The following is an 18056-nucleotide window of genomic DNA, read 5'->3' on the forward strand; positions in this document are numbered from 1 at the left end:
AGACTGATTTTAGGGCTACTCTGGAGAGATTTCACTGAAGTTTTTTTTTTTTTTTTTTTTAAATAGATCAGGTAGAAGTTGAATGGAAATACAGACCATATCTGTTAGATTCTTATGTGTCTAAATTGGCTAATAATTTTTGATTATCTGACCTACAGTATCAGAAGATACAAAATACATCTGGTCACCCAGTTTAAAATGAAAAAGTATTCACTTTCTGTGCATTCATTAAGAGAAAGAGGATAGGAAAAAAACCACAAAGGGAATTATACAACTCAAATTTGGTCTAAATAATCACCATTCCTACAGAAAGACCATACTAACATGGTGCCAAGTCCTTGAATATTTGTAAAGCCAGAGATTTAATATCTATTATTCACAGACGATCACTCTGTTGAGACACTAAACCGCTAGCATGAAAGGGTAGACTTGGAGTGAGGTGGTGTCAGGTCTCCTTGACCCAGTTCCCTCCTGCTTGGACTTCACCTCTGAGCTGCCACTTGGTCCTCCCAACCCCATACATCCTGGCCTCACCTGTGCCCTGCCCTCACCTGTGGGCTGTCTTGTCCCTGGATCATGGCCCTATCTGTTGGGCTGACTTGGCCTTGGTTTTCCCAATGGACTCCGCACTCACCTTTATGTCCTGCAGGGCTGGGGTCAGGATCTCTGCCAGGTTGTTTCCAGACATGTTGATGCTTGCCAGCTGCTGATACTTGGCTTCCTGCTGTTCCAGTCTTGCTGTAGCATCTGCATAAGCGCTGCTGTAGGCCTTCCAAAGCTGTAGGAGACTCTGGGTCCTCTGCAACTGGTCTGCAATGTCTTGGTTTACTTGGGTCCACCTGATGGTGCAACAGGATCAACAGGACTCTCTGTCCATCCTCTCCCTCATAGCAGAAGTTCAACATACATGCTCTACCAGTAAGTTATAGCCCAGGCGGGTAGTTAACAACGTTAGTTACAGTAAAAAACAATAATGGTATCTTCATTATATAGACTGACGTTCAAGTGAGGATATTTAATTCACTTCATAATACTCAACAGAAACCACAAAGTTTATGAGCTGGCAAGAAATATCTATCATGTTCCAAATGCCTCTTAGGCAAAGGTGGAGAAAGCGCTGGACTGTATGCTTACTGAAAATTTCTCTACGTGGGAGAGGCTCCTACTTTAGAAAGGATATCTTTAAATGGCCTTATTTACATGGTATTCATCAAATAAAATTTTTAAAAAGATTTATTTATTAATTTATTTCTCTTCCCCCCCTCCGGCCCCCCCTGCTTGTCTGTTCTCTGTGTCTATTTGCTGCGTCTTCTTTGTCCGCTTCTGTTGTTGTCAGCAGCACGGGAATCTGTGTTTCTTTTTGTTGCGTCATCTTGTTGTGTCAGCTCTCCGTGTGGGTGGTGCCATTCTTAGGCAGGCTGCACTTTCTTTCACACTGGCGGCTTTCCTTACGGGGCACACTCCTTGTGCATGGAGCTCCCCTATGTGGGGACACCCCTGCGTGGCAGGGCACTCCCTGCACGCATCAGCACTGCGCATGGGCCAGCTCCACACGGGTCAAGGAGGCCTGGGGTTTGAACTGCGGACCTCTCATGTGGTAGACAGATGCCCTAACCACTGGGCCAAGTCCGCCACTTCAAATAAAATTTATTTTCTAATTTAATATATTCTCCTTATGTAAAAGTAAAAAAAAAAGGAAACAAAATTTTCTACCTACCTTTTATCCTCATTTTATTAAAAAATACATTTTCCCTTGTTATTAATAAGGAATAAGTAAATATAATTTTAAATGGCTATATATAATTGTCTTTTTTAAAGTTAATTATCACATTTCTGTTTAGTATAGCTATTACGGTAGCTTGTAATTTTTGTCATTATATATAATACTCAGCTACATCTTTGTGCAAAGGCTTTTTGCTGTACTTCAGATTTTAATCTTAGACTAAATTCTTAGGAGAATTACTGGGGCAAAGAATATAAATACTTAAATATTTCTAAGTTTGTTTATCTATATTGTCAAATGGCTTTCTGAAAGCATTATAATATTTACATTCTCATCTGAAGCATAAGAGAAGGCATATTTCACAATATGTTCAACCCTGCTAAATGGTAAAAATGGTAAAAAAAAAATTGGCACAATTTCTTTCCTTTTATGTATTTAAAAAATCTTATCAGTATGTTTTTTTCATGTGATTTTTCCTAATTATAAGTGCAATATATACACTCATTGTCAAACAAAAAGAAAACAACAGTTCATAAAACTTGTAGGTTTAATCAAAGAAAAAAAAACATTAATCCATCCATCCATCTAAATAAAAGAGAAAGTTAAAAAGAAATGACCAGGGGAAGTGGACTTGGCCCAGTGGTTAGGGCGTCTCCCTACCACATGAGAAGTCCGCGATTCAAACCCCGGGCCTCCTTGACCCGTGTGGAACTGGCCCGTGTGCAGTGCTGATGCGCACAAGGAGTGCCCTGCCACGCAGGGGTGTCCCCCATGTAGGGGAGCCCCACGCGCAAGGAGTGTACCCCGTAAAGAGAGCCGCCCAGTGCAAAAAAAGCGCAGCCTGCCCAGTAGTGGCGCTGTACACACGGAGAGCTGATGCAGCAAGATGACGCAACAAAAAAAAGAAACACAGATTTCCATGTCACTGACAACAGCAGAAGCGGACAAAAAAAACAGGCAGCAAATGGACACAGAGAACAGAAAATTGCAGGGGAGGGGGGAAGGGGAGAGAAATAAATAAAATAAAATCTTAAAAAAAAACAAAAAAAGAAATGACCAGGAGAGCTGGTGTAGCTCAGTGGTTGAGCACCTGCTTCCCATGTACGAGGTCCTGGGTTCAATCCCTGGTACCTCCTAAAAAAGAAAGAAACAAAGAAATGACATGACACCTCATTAATCTAATCATAAATACTGTTAGCATTTTAATGCTATTTTCTTCAGTCTTTCTGCTATGCATGTTTTCCAATACGCCTTCCAATATATTTATGTGTCAATAATTGAATGTGTGTGTACACCGGTGACAACTGAGTTCCTGTAACAGCAAGTTGTGCCCCTCTATGCTTTGAGGGGGCTCTGTTACTATACATAAAGCCAGACACATTTCTCGGTTCCTCCTTATCTTCCCCTCTCCTCATCCTCCAATCAGGACTAGATCAAGACTAAGGACATCACTGTAGGGCATATAATTTAGTGTCCCTTGAAATACTTGTTCAAAGTTGATTGATAGGAGACGTCTGAATGTGTGTGGCGAAAGGGCAGAGAAGGTAACTGAAGATAGCTTAACCTCTTCATCTCTGTCTGGAGCAAATCAGCTCTAGCCCTAACTTTCCTATCCCATTCAGCAAAATAAAAGCCTTACAATTAAGCAGGGCCAGACCCCTTTAGAAGGAGCTTTCAGACTCCACTATAAGCAAGCAATTCATTAAAGAATTCCTTCCAACCGTACAAGTCACATCCCTGAGAAGATTCTAACGCTACCTTTCTTCCACCTTATATTGGTTCTAGTCATGTTTGAAAGTCCGTTGCAGATCGCTCAACTGGCCCACTCCTTAATCTGTTTCTGCTTCTGATTTTGGTGTCCATGAAGATGGCACTGGGTATTTAGTCCACACCCTCTGAAAGTGGTTACACTGGGGCTGTAATCAGGGTATTTCTAGTTTCATTATACCAAATGCTTGTACAAGGCAGGTAATAGACATCATGACACTGAATCATACACGTGGGCTAGATCCTTTAAAGCAGAAGAGACAGAATAGAATGAACCCAGTTATTTCAGATGATTAAGAACACAAGACTTTATAAGGCCTATGTCACCTCCTTCACCACCTGTCATTAAGATAAATAAAGATATCATTCAAAATCAAATTGTATCTTAAGCATACCTTGCATGAGTATCTTGGCATTTCTCTTTGATTATTTCAGCAACTGAAGGGCAGTAATCTTTGAGTTTACCAATAACCTCTTGGAGTTTCTTCCAACTTCCTTCACTGCTCTCAGCTTCATCTTGAAGAGACTAAGAGGATATCAGGAATGTTAGTCTCAGAATGGCCTGGCTACTTCCTAACAATGCAGTTTTTTAACACTTAAAACACTTGCTGTTATAGAACAATAATATAACACTCAAATCGTAACAGTACAGCAATAAAACATCAGGATTGTGAAGAAGAAAACTACTGAAAATGACATACTGAAAAAACAAATATACACCACAAAACAACATAACCTTTAAATTGTAAAATAATATGGCCATCATAAAATGAAGGGAATTCTATATAGTTTTACAAAGCTTCACTTATTTAACTTATGTGACCTATTTTGGGATTTCAAGTCACAATTTTGATGTTGCTGTTTAAAATACAGTTTGATGCTTCTTTTTGGAGAGCCCAAAAGCTTTTGAGTCCTTTACTGTGCTTGCTTCCATTTAGAATTTTCCCCAGTCACGTGTTGGGCCAAGCACTGGTTAATTTACCTGAAGTTTCTGCACCTGGCATCTCAAGGCTTCCAATGATAAAACCACAGGCTTGCTGTGTTCCATGCAGTAGCAGAATCGGATTGTCATCATGTTCACTTCATCATAAAGGTTATCGTAAATCTTCCACTCCTGTAAAACTGACTGCATGGAAGTTTTGAGCTGATTGACCTATATGAAAAGCAAAAAACACCTTTATTTAGAGAATCCTTGGGAAGAAATACCAGATAAGGTGAACTTTTAGAACAAGTAAATGGAAAAGAGCCCTAAGATCAGAAGGATCAGCACCAAGAGAATTCTGCCCAGAGAGAGCCCAGGAAAGGAATCACCTGTGAGTATGCATTTCAGTTGTACTCTACTAGTTTTCTAAACTTTAGAAAATTATTTAACCCTAGAGTCTGTTTTCTAATTCATAAATGGAGATAATAAAACTATGTCTATGAAAATATTCTGGAAACTGTGAAGCATTATAAAAGGCAAGATGTTACCAATGTTACACAGACCTTTTTAATAAGTTTGATTACTACTTTGGAGCAAGCACAAACTGGAGATGAACATGCTCTGCCAAAATAATGGGCAGTGCAAGGTAGGAGGAATTGCAATGGTGGGCATATTTGTCTAATCAGAAAAACAAGTAACAAACTTTGGAAAAGGATTTGAATGGACAGCTCTCCAAAGAATATAGACAAATGGTCAATAAGCACATTAAATGATGCATTATTACTCATTAGGGAAATGCAAATCAAAATCAGTGAGAAACTACTTTATACCCACTAAGATGACTATAATAAAGAGGGATAATAACAAGTGTTGGTGAGGATGTAGAGAAATTAGAACTCTTTCACATTGCTTGTTAGGAATGTAAAAATGGCCACTTTGGAAAACAGTTTGGCAATTCTTCAAAAGGTTAAACATTGAGTTACTATAATACTCAGGAATTCCACTACTAGGAATACATACCCAAGAGAAAAGAAAACATATCTTCACGTGTACACAAATGAACAGTAATAATGTTCATTATTAAGCACAATAGCCAAAAAGTGAAACAACCCAAATTTCCCTCAACTGGTGAATGAATAAATTAAAAAATTGGTATATTCATACAGTGGAGTATTATTTGGCAACAAAAAGATATGAAACACTGCTACATGCTATCACATGAATGAACCTTGAAAATATTACCTGAAGTGAAAGAAGCTAGTCATAAACTATATGACTCCATTTATACGAAATGTCCAGAATAGGCAAATAGACCAAGACTGAAAGTGGATTAGCGGTAGCATAGGGCTGGAGGATGGGTTGGGGGAAATGGAGAGTGTCTGTTAACGAATATGGGTTTCTGTTCATGTATTAGATTGCGGTGATGGCCGCACAACTTTGTGAATACACTAAAACCATAGAATGTTTTTAAAAAGGGTAAATTTTATGGTATATGAATTATATCTCAGGTAGGGGGAAAAATAAGGTCTCAGAGTAGACGTGTAGTGTGCTCATGATGTTGGTCCAACTGAGTATCCTTATATGTGGTGTGAAGTCAGGTTTTGGATGTAATCAAGGCCCTCTCTTCTCCGCTTAATAACTTCCATCCACAGTGTAGGTAGGCTTCCTCAATCCCTGCCTCAAATAGGAACAGGTGAAAAAACAAGGCAGAATCCTGCAATGTTAGTCTCACATTGATAATTATGTGGACCCAAACTCAGATCCAAATATCATTGTGTTTAAAGGGCAAAACAGTTTAGAAAAAGAACCTGAGTCATTCAGTTAAGAAAGAATAGAGTAGACTTACTGATATTCTACTATAAAACCATTGTGACTAGTAATAGAAGAAATTGTAGCATTGAGGTGGAGAAAGTGGTCACAGTAGTTGCTGAGGGTAGGGAGAGGGAAGAAGAGAGGTGATGTGGGGGCATTTTGGGACTTTGAGTTGTCCTAAAGGATATCGCAGGATCAGATGCTGGACTTTATACATCCTGCCATAACCCACTGAATATACTGGGGGAGAGTGTGAACGACAGGGTAAACTATTGTCCGTGTGGTGCAGCAGTGCCCCGAAATGTGTTCACCGAGTGCGATGAGTGTGCCACAATGATGGAGGTGGTGGTTGGTGTGGTAGGACTGGGGTGGGGGGTGGGGGGTATACAGGAACCTCTTATCTTTTTTAAATGTAACATTTTTTTTGTGATGAAAAAACACAATTTACAAAAATGATGGGGTGGGGGAGTGGGGAATGGGATATATGGGAACCTCATGTTCTTTACGTTTGTTTTTTAATGTAATGTTCTTTGTGATCTATTAACTTTAATAAAAAAAGTGTAAAAAAAAAAAAAAAGAAAGACTTAAAGATAGGGAGAAAGGAGGGAGGGAGCTCTCAGAAGCTGGGACCTATCTGGGTGGCAGGGATGATTCTGCCACAGAAGTACTAAGTCATCCCAAAGTCTGTAGGCACTGGCCACACAGGAGACTGCCATAGCTGCTCAAAAGGTGTTTGCAGTTGTTATATATAACGTGGGTGCAACTAACAGTGCTCTTACAGGGAACTCATAACATTATAGCTTATGGAGAAGTGGTACATGTGGTTTCAGTGAAAGGATAATAAAATCATTAAGTAAAATTCAATGTACTAGAAACAAGAAGGAGGAACATTTTCAGAATGTTAGAACTGAGACTGGCCAGTAGGGAAGCATTAATTGAGCATCATATAGGCATTGCTACTAAGGTAGAAGTAATCAAGAAGGTGTTAGCATTCTCCTTCTATAGACCAGGAAATTAAGGCTTAGAGAGGTTAAGAAACTGGCCCAAGAAGACAGAAAGAAAATTTTTATTTATACAGAGCCCTTGTTCTCAAACATTTGGCTCTATTGACTCTGGACAGCTTAAAGGTGGATAACTGAGATCTCATTACTGCAGCATTTTAAAAATAAAGTTGCATTGAAATATAATTAATAAAAGCCACTCAATTAAAGTACACAATTCAGTGGCTTTTAGTATATTCACACAGTTGTACAACTATCACCATGATCAATTTTAGAATATTTTCATCACCCCAAAAAGAACTGCCATACTCATTATCCATCACTCCCTCTTCTTCCCCCGCTCCCAAGCATTAGGCAACCATTAATCTACCTTCTTTCTACAGATTTGCCTATTCTAGGCATTTCACATAAAAGGAATCATACAATATGTGGTTCTTTGTGACTGGCATTTTTATTTAGTATAATGTTTTCAGGGTTCATCCATATTGTTGCATGTATTACAACTTCATTATTTTTTTTATGGCTGAATAATATTCCAGTGCATGATGATACCATATTTTATTTATCCATTCATCAGTTAATGGACATTTGGGTTGTTTCTACTTTTTGGCTATCATGAGTAGCCAAATCTTAATGCCTTCTCTATATTTCTATCACATTGTAATTTTCTGTATTGCGATTGTCAGTTCATGTGTGTTTCTTCTACTAGAGTAAGGGTTCTTAACAAGGGGTCCATGAACTTGAACTGAAAAACATTATTCTTGTGGAGACATGTTGGTGTGGGTATGATATATTGGGGTCTGTGGTTTTCACCTGACTGGCAAAGGGGTATGTGGAACAAAAAAGGTTAAGAACCCTTATACTAGAGTGTGAGTGTTCTAAGGATAGGGCCCATTTATTTTCATGTTTATCTAGGTACCCCCAGCAGTGAGCACTGTGCCTCACACAAGATATGTGTAACAGATGATTGAATGAGCTCATTGCTATTTTCCTGCCTGAATTCTGGGGAAGAATGAAGCTGAAGGTTGCCATAGAATTCATTCATACAGATATTCCCAATCCCTGTGGAAAAAATGATTGAAAGTAGATTTTAGTCAATGACAACCTACAATGAAGATGCTAGGAAAGAAGGGCAAACCTATAATTGGTCAGCATTAGGAGTAATCTCCGTAGATTGTGGGGAAATATCAAGGCTGCCAGGTCTAGAGATGTCTGTTTTTTTCTCTCCATTAGGTGCTCTCTTCCTGGAAGAGGTATATGTAGACTTTGACATGACTTTCATAAAATTACCAGAAGTCGTCCACACTCTTTTCCTCCCTACACTCTCCTGACCCCAGTGTTTTCTCCACCTCTGCAGATCTGCCTATGCTGACCATGCTGCTAGCTTAGGCAGGCTACAGGCTCATCCCCTCCCTGAGGCATCTCCCTGTACGTGGAGAACCTTAGCTTCTTCTTCACAGTTGCTCTAGTATATCTGGCCAGGAACCATTGCTAGATGTTCTCTTGGAGGTGGGGATGGAGGTATTTGTGTCTGCCTGAGTACTTTAGACAAAACAAGGATAACTGAGTGACTTTCCAGCCTGCTGATGATGTTGGAACTGGTGCCTTTGCCTCTAATTATCCAGTGCAACATACACACACACACACACACACACACACACACACACTACAAAAACAACCAGAATTTGAAATGCCTCTCTCCACTTCACTATTTTTCTTGGCAACTTTTCAGGGTTTGTTACAGATCGACTCTTCATGAGTAAACAATAACAACAACAAATAAGATGAAAAGCATAAGAAGAGAAATAGTACACTTCAAATGAGTTCTACTACCTGACTGATAACACTGCTCCTCTTTTGAAACAACCCATCAATTCTGGATGCTGTATCTTCTAACAATGGCATTGTGCCACTCTCCAAAGTCAGGTAACTTTGTCTCAGCTCATCCAGTGCTTTGGATTTAACTGCAAGTTGATTTTCTATATCCTAGAAGGGCAGGAGATAAAGGTTTTTCATGTACAATATTATAAAACAATAAGGTATAAGAGATAGGAGTTCTTCCTTTTCAAGTAAAACATGCCATTAGGATATATCATTAAATAGCACTGTATCGAATACTTTTTAATTGTAACATATGCCTCACTCTATTTTAAATTATGCAGCTCTAGATGTTACAAGAATCTAGGCAACACGCCTTACCATCGTGGTATAGAGAGAATCCAGAAGAGCTGCCCTGTACTGGCTGCCTGCCCAACCATAAGTCATCTAACTCCTCAGTATCCAGTCTTATATGGAAAATAGTGATGATACCCATGTCGTGCATAGCATAGCACTCAGATGAAACCATGAGCAGGGAGGTGCTTTTTATTAACAAATCCATTTAGTATCACATGAAGGACAGGTAATACAATTATTAGTAGCCAGTCAGAAATAGTACAAACTGCTTCAATGTCTTTTTGTTCCTCTGAGTTCATTAATTTACTCATAAAAGGCATCTCAGCCTGGTTTACTTCTGTCTCTAGGTCTCTTTCTTAGAAACCTACAGGAGCTCTCTACTGAAGGAGAAAATGGATCCAGCAGTCTCAAAAAAGAGATGAAAAAGGCCAATAGCTCTGTCACCCCTATTCTTAGAGGAAGGAAGGTCAGAGTTGCTTATTTGCACTTGTCAGAATTTGAATTGAGATCCATTTTGGTAAAAAAGCTAAAAATTTTTGTGATAGAAATATAAGCTCATTACAGAAAATGTGAAAATACATCAGATCTTTGGCATTCCACAGTAGGGATCCATTTTGAAGTCCTTTCGAATCTCCAAATTTACAGAATTGAGAAGTACTTGTGCAAGCTTTCTTTAGCATATTTCCATCCAGATATACCTGTGTTTTGAATACATATCCTCAAGTTAATGGCCCTTGACTTAAGTTGTATTTCTCTCTTGCAGGTTGTTTTTCATAAGAAACCCAGCTTCTTCTTTGTTTTTTGAATTTAATGATTTACAAGGATCACTGTGTACTTCATGAGAGAAGCGGAACATGAGAGGCTTGCGGGCAGCCGCTGGGCAGGTGGCTGAATTTACATCCTGGAGAGGGACCAGCTCTCCCAACTAGGGGGCGTCCCTCACAGTCGGGTCCTCCGCTTTAGCCCCAGCAAAATATTTTCAAATTACCACATGTCGGGAGCCTTCAGGCCACTTGAAATGTTGAAATCAGAAAATTTAAATCAATAAGTGTCAGGGGCCTACAGGATTGAGAAGTAGAAAGAAGAGGGGGAAAAATCCAGAAGAAACTGATGCCTGTGGTTGGGAGTGGAACTGGGCGGCCAGATGGGGCGAGAGGAACTTTCCACAGTACAGCCCTTTATACCTTTTGGGTTTTCAGCCACGTGAATAGATAACATAATAGGAAAACCCTCCCCACAATAACAGCCCGTCCCTAAGTGCGCTACTCAGAGTTAATGTCAACATTTGGGTACAGTTCTGAGGTATTCTTATACTTTTACAGGTTAGCTGACAAACGCATCCAGCAAACAAAACAGTTTCTCTGAAACAGACTTTGTCAATGGGATTCATTCAGCTGCTACCCCCGTTATTAAGTCTCTACCCTTCTCAGTCACTCGCTCATACACGCCGACAACCTTATTTGTTAGCACATTTCCTTTATCATCACTTTGTGGGAAACATTTTTTTCTTTGCAAAGTTACAGCTTAAACACTTTAGAAATATTGATTCATTCTCCATCTTTGAATTCATAAAATAATTCTTTCCTAAGGGCTTGGCCAATTAAAGATTTTTAAAGACACTCATTTACCAACAAGTTGTCATATTTTCTTTACAATGTGGAGAAAACTGATGAGGGAGAACCACGCAGCAGAGGGTTAGAGGGAAGTAAATAACATACACACACAACCAAGAATTCAGCATAATCAGTGACCGTGGCAATAATGGCTCATGAACACAAACACACAAAGAAGCTGTTCTTAAATTTCTTTTTTCTCTTCAGAATAATATGGATGTAGCTCAGCAGCCCCGTAATCTGATCGGCTGAGGCCTAACAGTACTTGCCAGCTTTCCCAACCCTCACTAATGAGGTGTAAAATAATTCATCTTACTTTAGATCCCAATTTGCTACATATAAAACAGGGTAGAAAAAGGAATGTTTTGCTAATTATGGAGATTCACTGGAATTTGCCAAGACCTGCCTTGCTCCCACCTAGTCTGTGAGAAGTGGCATTAAATATTTTTTAAACATCTAAATTCCTCTGGAATTATAATGAACATTTTGAACCCTTCTGTAAGAAGCTGCGGTTGCTTATAGAATAGGAGGATTAAACTCAAGGAAGTTAATATAATAACTTTATCTCAACATCCCCACCCCAGCCAAACTCTGCAATTTTCCTGGATAAATACAACATGCCAGACTTGGCCTTCTTCTAGTCATCTAGAATTTTCAGAAGCCCTTCAGGGTATTTTGAATCCTTAATATTTCATAAACTCCAACTCCTTTCTAGTTATCTAGAGTAAAGCCACTTAGCAGATTTATCTGAACTGAAAGATTCTTCCCAGAGATAAGTCACTAAATACTCAATGATTATTTTATTTCTTACAATCAATGAGTAGTAAAGAAAAATAAAAAAATCCCCTTTTCAGAAAAGCGTTTTAATTTTATGACAACTGCTAAGCATCTGCAAGGTTAACAGGCCATGACAGGCACAAGAGGTATTGAGCGAGTCTGCCCCTGAGAAATTTCTACCCAGAGGAGGAGAGGCGAGTAGACAGGGAATTACACCTGATGCTAGAAAATTACACAGGGAGCTAGAGAGCCATATTCTATTAGTTTACTTCCATCTCTTCCTTCTTTAATGTTCTATTTTCCCCACAAAGATGTACCCAAGAAAGCAAGATAAAAACTTAAAATAGGAACAAACGAGGTCATGGGAAATATGAGAGCACATAGGAGGGCACACAATCAGAACTGGGTGTGAGGGAGGAGTTAGAAGAGATCTCAGAGGAGGAGGTCAGGGAGCTTTGGCCAAGTTCTGACAAAGATGAGGGGAGCTCCTATGTGGGATGGGGAGGGGGAGTGAGAGGGCTGCCTGATTCCTGCACCGTTAGCAGCACAACAGCACGGGGACAAGACTGCTGGTAATTCAATTGGGTTTTCAGTTGGGAACTGACAAGAGATGAGGCTAACTAGGTGTGGTAACTGTCTACAAAACTACTTCGAGGGAAGTGGACGTGGCTCAACTGAAAGAGCGTCTGCCTACCATATGGAGGGTCCAGGGATTGATACTCAGGGCCTCCTGACCCGTGTGGAGCTGGCCCACGCGCAGTGCTGCCAGGGACAAGGAGTGCCGTGCCATGCAGGGATGCCCCACGTGCAAGGAGGGCACCCCACAAGGAGAGCCGCCCCACGTGAAAAAAGTGCAGCCCACCCAGGAGTCGCACCGCACACATGGAGAGCTGACGCAGCAAGATGACGCAACAAAAAGAGACGCGGTTTCCTGGTGCTGTCTGACAATGCAAGCGGATGCAGAAGAACACACAGAGGATGGACACAAGAGAGCAGACGATGGGGGCGAAAGGGGGAGAAATAAATAAAAATAAATCTTTAAAAACAAAACAAAACAAAACAAAACTACTTTGAAATACTTTGGCAAAAAGAGTGGGCAATCATATCTGGGTTAAACTGCTATAAGCTGGCATTTGGGTTAAGAAGGCCACACTCCAGAGCCTGCACAAGGGTTTTTGATGTTCATTTCTCAATCAATGGCAGATTTTGCTAATGAGTACTGAATGCTAGAAATGTATTTTTTATAGATGAAATTAATGGCTAATTAGATAGCATGATGAATATTAGAAGTGGGTTTTCACTAGTGAAACCTCACCTACCCCAGATATGTGGAATGGTTAAACTCTTATAGACACAATTGTCTCCCCCCCCATGGGCAATATTCCTAGAGCAGGGGTTCTCAACCTTTTTTTGTTCCACCAACCCCTTTGCCAGTCAGGTGAAAACCATGGACCCCTTATTAAGTCCACACTATACTGTATATTATTTAATAAATATATCACACTCGTACCAACACGTCCCCACAAGAATGATGTTTTCCTGAATTTCAATTTACACAGACCCCTTGTTAAGAACCCCTGCCCTAGAATAAATCCTTCACATGGTTTCGTCTCCAGTCTAAACTCCCAGGATTCTGGTTGACTAATGTTGGTCATAGGGATGAAGGAATCCTGCTTCTGGAATACTGACACCTCTTCCTTGAGGAACCCTCTCGTGCAAAGCTGTGGTTGTAGCACCAAAAAGGACTGAGAGTTGGGACTTGGTTAATTCACAGTTACACGAACTGTTTAAGTACTTTTGTGCTAATAAATGTTTCTATATATGGTGGGATTTTGTCTGGGATTTATTTAATTACCACTTGGTAGTAAGGTTGTGGGAGGAGAAGCTAAATTTAACCCACCTCAAACTTGTTCAGTGGCTATCATCATATATCAAAAAGATAAAGAATTGTGCACCACTATCTCGGTGTATGTCTGTTCATGGGAAGACCACCTAAGGCCCAGTATGCCATTCTAGAACTTGTGAACCTGATTCTATGGGCAATATGGAACCACGGAAGGATTTTTAAATTGGAGGGTACTGTGGCCTTTGGCATTTTAGAAATAGTCCTCTGTGGCAGTGTGGAGAATGAATTAGACTGGAGGCAGGGAGACAGGTTGCAAGGCTGCCGCAATAAGACAGGCCTGAAATGAGAAAGGCCTGAATTTAGCCAGTTTTGAGAGATGGACAAGACAGTAAGGAGCAAATTGAGAGGCTCTAATGAATACATGGAGATAGAGAGCAGGACAAAGATGGCTTCTGGGTTTCTGGTGGGTGGCCAGTTGGGGGATGGTGCAGCACTGAGCTGTGAAGTATAAGTTTATAGTTAGAAGGCATAATAAAGTGGCTATAAGAACTTCAAAGCATGGGAGAGGGTGTAGCCCAGTGGTTGAGTGCCTGCCTCCCACGTACAAGGTCCCAGGTTCAATCTCCAGTACCTCCTAATTTATATATATATATATTCTTTATTAAAAAAAAAAAAAGAATTCCAAAGTGGAGATGGCTAGTGGGGAGTTGGATAATAGGGTACAACCATTTGATAAGATCTCTTTTGGTTTGTACGGCTCACATTTCATGTCCAATATTATTCTGAAACCTTCTTCTAAGAACTGGTGTTTAACTAGATTTTCCATCCGTGAGAGTGATTAATGTGAGGCTTTCACATAACAGGTGCAAAAGCAGATAAAGGGGTGATGTCTGCAGCTATGGGGAGAGCTGAAGGGTTCTGAATAGGAAGTAAAATAACCAGGGCAGAGAATTTTTAATTCTACATCTGGGAGATGAGGACATCACAAAGATGAGGTCCCTTGATGAATGGCACCCAAACAGAAAAAGGGCACAACCAACACTTTCAGGAACAAGTGGAGACAGAGGCTCCAAGGGAAAAGCAGTCCTTTTAAAATACAATATGGGGAAGCAGACATGGCTCAACTGACCCGTGTGGTGAGCTGACCCATGCGCAGTGCTGCTGTGTGCAAGGAGTGCCCTGCCATGCAGGGGTGCCCCTGTGAAGGGGTGCCCCATGCTCAAGGAGTGCGCCCCACAAGGAGAGCCGCCCTGCGTGAAAAAGGCGCAGCCTGCCCAGGAGTGGCGCCGCACACACAGAGAGCTGTCACAGCAAGATGATGCAACAAAAAGAGATGCAGTTTCCCAGTGTCGCTGGATAATGCAAGCAGATGCAGAAGAACACACAGTGAACAGACACAGAGAGGAGAAAACGGGGCGGGAGGGAAGGGGAGAGAAATAAATAAATCTTAAAAAATACAAACACAATATATATGAGAAATAAATAAATCTTTAAAAAAAACAAACACAATATATATGAGGCAGAAGAAATTATTTTCCTCTGAAGAAACAGAACGGAATATGAAAAGTAATACGAAATTCACAGTAATTTTGCAAATATTTGGTAAAATAATAAAAATACAATCATTGGAAGGTATCTAAATCAAAATTCCCTTTGAACATTTTTTCTCAGGAGTAACATTCAAGCCTCTTAAGAGCAACAACAGCAATGAAAACACCTTCTGTTTATCATAAAAAAAGACGTTTTGCAATTTGGAAAAAAAACAAATTGTGGATAATTATCCAGCTTACATAAGCAAATAAGTAATTCCATGAGACTTTAGAGGAGAGTCCCCCAAAGCTACAGCAGCTTGCCCTCCTCCTTCCAGCACGAGTAGTGACTATTTATAACACAACATATTATAACCAAGTTGTGTTGGATGGGATACTGTGCTCCCTCTTACCTGACAATCCAGGAGTGTCTTTTGGACTGAAATCACACTTTCAGGTTTTTGTAAAGTTTTCAGTCTCTCTTCTTGCACCTCCATCCAGTTGTTCAAAATCTGTATTTTGTTTTCATTCTCAGTGATACTTTCCAATAGTTGTTCTAAATGTTGTATCTACCAGTTATAAATAAAAAAATTAAATTTTCTTATTTTAATCCACATGCTTTAAAGATATAAATGTCAAGATATACTATTTTTAAAAGGACAGTTTCCTTTCAAATTTCTAATATTTCTCACAGTAAGATTTCCCTATAACTTTTGGAATAAGGATTCATAAATCAGGAAATAGAATAAAAATTCCCTTTAAAATACTAATATTTAAAATAAAGTCTAACAACCTGCTCAGAAAGCTGGTTGTTTTGGAGTTCCATAAAATCAAAATAAAATTGTGTTGCTAGTGTTCAATATTTTTTCATTGTATCATCTATTAAAACATGTAAAGCTTTTGATTTCTTCCCCCAGATTTGAATTGCTTAAAATTTTATCAAAATATCACAAATAATCCCAGCCATTCAATAGAATAACCATTATTTTTAACATCTGTGATTATTTTCATTTTTCTATACCCCAAATTTTTACTTGATTACAATAATAGAATATATAAAATTTTATATTCTTTTTTTGATTGTCATAAGTGTTGTGTTATGACATGCTTTATAGTAATCTTAAAAGGCTGCCTAATATTTCATCAAATGGACACAGTACAATTTGATTAATTATTCCCCTAGAGTTGGAAATTAAAACATTTTACATTTTTACCAGTGTAAATAATGTTGACTATTTTGTGTATACCTTTTCCTTTTGAAGGACTCTATTTAAGAAAAATGTCTAAGAGATGGACTACTGGGTTAAGATGTAAGATGATTATTACTGTTCTTAAAATTTTCCAATTAAATGGCATTTAAACTGTTATCAGCAATGTATGTGCATGATAGCTTTGAGCTTTATTTAATTTTTCTAATTTAATAAGTGTATATGTTACATAATGCTTATTTTTGAACTGGTAATTGAAGTTGAAATTTTTCCATGTTTACTAATTATAATTTCCTTTTTGTGAACTGTCTATTCACATGCTTTGTCCATTCATCTACATATTTTAATTCTATAAATCCATTTTGTATGTATTTGCAACACAATAGAGATCACCAATTGCCACTTGCAAATATTTTTTTCAAGAGTAAGGTTTTAAAAATTTTTTCAGAGTCACAGAATAAAAATCTACCAAAAGCCATACACATTTTTCTTCCTTTTTATAGTAATTTCAAAGCTGAAATCGCTTTGCCCCTTTTGAGCATCTCCTTTCACAGAACATGTCAAAATCTCCGATCATTTACTAGCCTGACATAATACTTGACATTTCCTTAAATAAAATTTCTCCTCTTCACTTACCTATCTCAATTTCCCACTAAGAAATCTCAAAAGAAATATAAGAACTATTTTCATACTCTATATTTACAGCAATGGAGAATACTGTAACATCAGGTTTATAAAAGGGCTATAATAGCGATGATTAACAGGCTTAACTGGAAATTAACTACCTGAATGTCTTTTTTAGTTTTTAGCAAAGGCCAAACCACATATCAAACTATGACACATGAGCACACCTTTCTGTTCAGTGTTCCATGTAACCGGTGCCACTGGCGGTTCATCTCTCCCAGGTGCTCTGCAAATTCTGTTCTTTCATAGCGCTTACTTTCTACATCGCAAGTGCTTAACTGAAGTAATGACTGGTTAACAAAGTCAACTATCCATTGTTTATAGTCCATTTCCATTCTAAACTCCTAAAACAAAGAGAAACACAAACCAAAGCCTGAATCAAAATAGGTCAGAATAATTAACTTCCCCCTTAATGCGCTCCAGGGGGCGCCAAGTTTCCATCCATTCATTAAGCGAAGGGCACCGTGACCAATAAGTAATCTTGTAGTCTGCAAATTCCAGCTAATTCTTGACTATATCAAATGCCACCATGAGCTTCAGGATTTGAATTGGATGGGATCCATATAAAATTCCCTTGTTCATAGCTGCCACACACATGTTCCAAGATCAGGAATAGATGAGGGCCTGTCAGGAGTTATAGTCCACCCCCTCCCACCCCTTAGCAAAAGCTAGCTTTATTTGAATGGAGATTCCTTTTGGGAATTACATATTCCTGGGGACAGACAGACTCATCACTTTCAAATAGACTGAAAAATCCAAAGGAGAATGAGGTATGGTAACTGTATTAGCTGAACCAAAATTAGGACTACCGGTCTGACAGGAGGTTCCTGTGAGAGGTTGGGAATCTGCTTTCTTCTGGTGCTCATGAGAAGTTGCTCAGGGCAGGAAGAGGGAAGAAGAGGTGTGATGTGGGGGCAATTTTGGGACTTGGGAGTTGTCCTAAATGATATTGTAGAGACAAATGCTGGACATTATATATTCTGCCATAACCCACTGAAT

At 39.2% G+C, this 18056-nt stretch overlaps 1 protein-coding gene across 6 annotated transcripts in view; it reads right to left on the reverse strand.

Moving 5' to 3' along the window:
* The window catches only part of SYNE2 (spectrin repeat containing nuclear envelope protein 2), a 400819-nt gene that overhangs the window by 61492 nt on the left and 321271 nt on the right, over positions 1-18056 (reverse strand). For all 6 annotated transcript variants that reach the window (XM_058293295.2, XM_071213892.1, XM_058293293.2 and 3 more), the window contains 6 exons: positions 17225-17401; positions 15579-15734; positions 9059-9211; positions 4473-4643; positions 3886-4016; positions 635-839 (listed from right to left, as the gene is read on the reverse strand). In XM_058293295.2, coding sequence (XP_058149278.1) covers positions 635-839; positions 3886-4016; positions 4473-4643; positions 9059-9211; positions 15579-15734; positions 17225-17401 — 993 coding nt within the window. The remainder of the gene's footprint in view (positions 1-634; positions 840-3885; positions 4017-4472; positions 4644-9058; positions 9212-15578; positions 15735-17224; positions 17402-18056) is intronic.

The sequence above is a fragment of the Dasypus novemcinctus genome, chromosome 3, assembly GCF_030445035.2.
Source record: "Dasypus novemcinctus isolate mDasNov1 chromosome 3, mDasNov1.1.hap2, whole genome shotgun sequence".
NCBI lineage: Eukaryota > Metazoa > Chordata > Mammalia > Cingulata > Dasypodidae > Dasypus > Dasypus novemcinctus.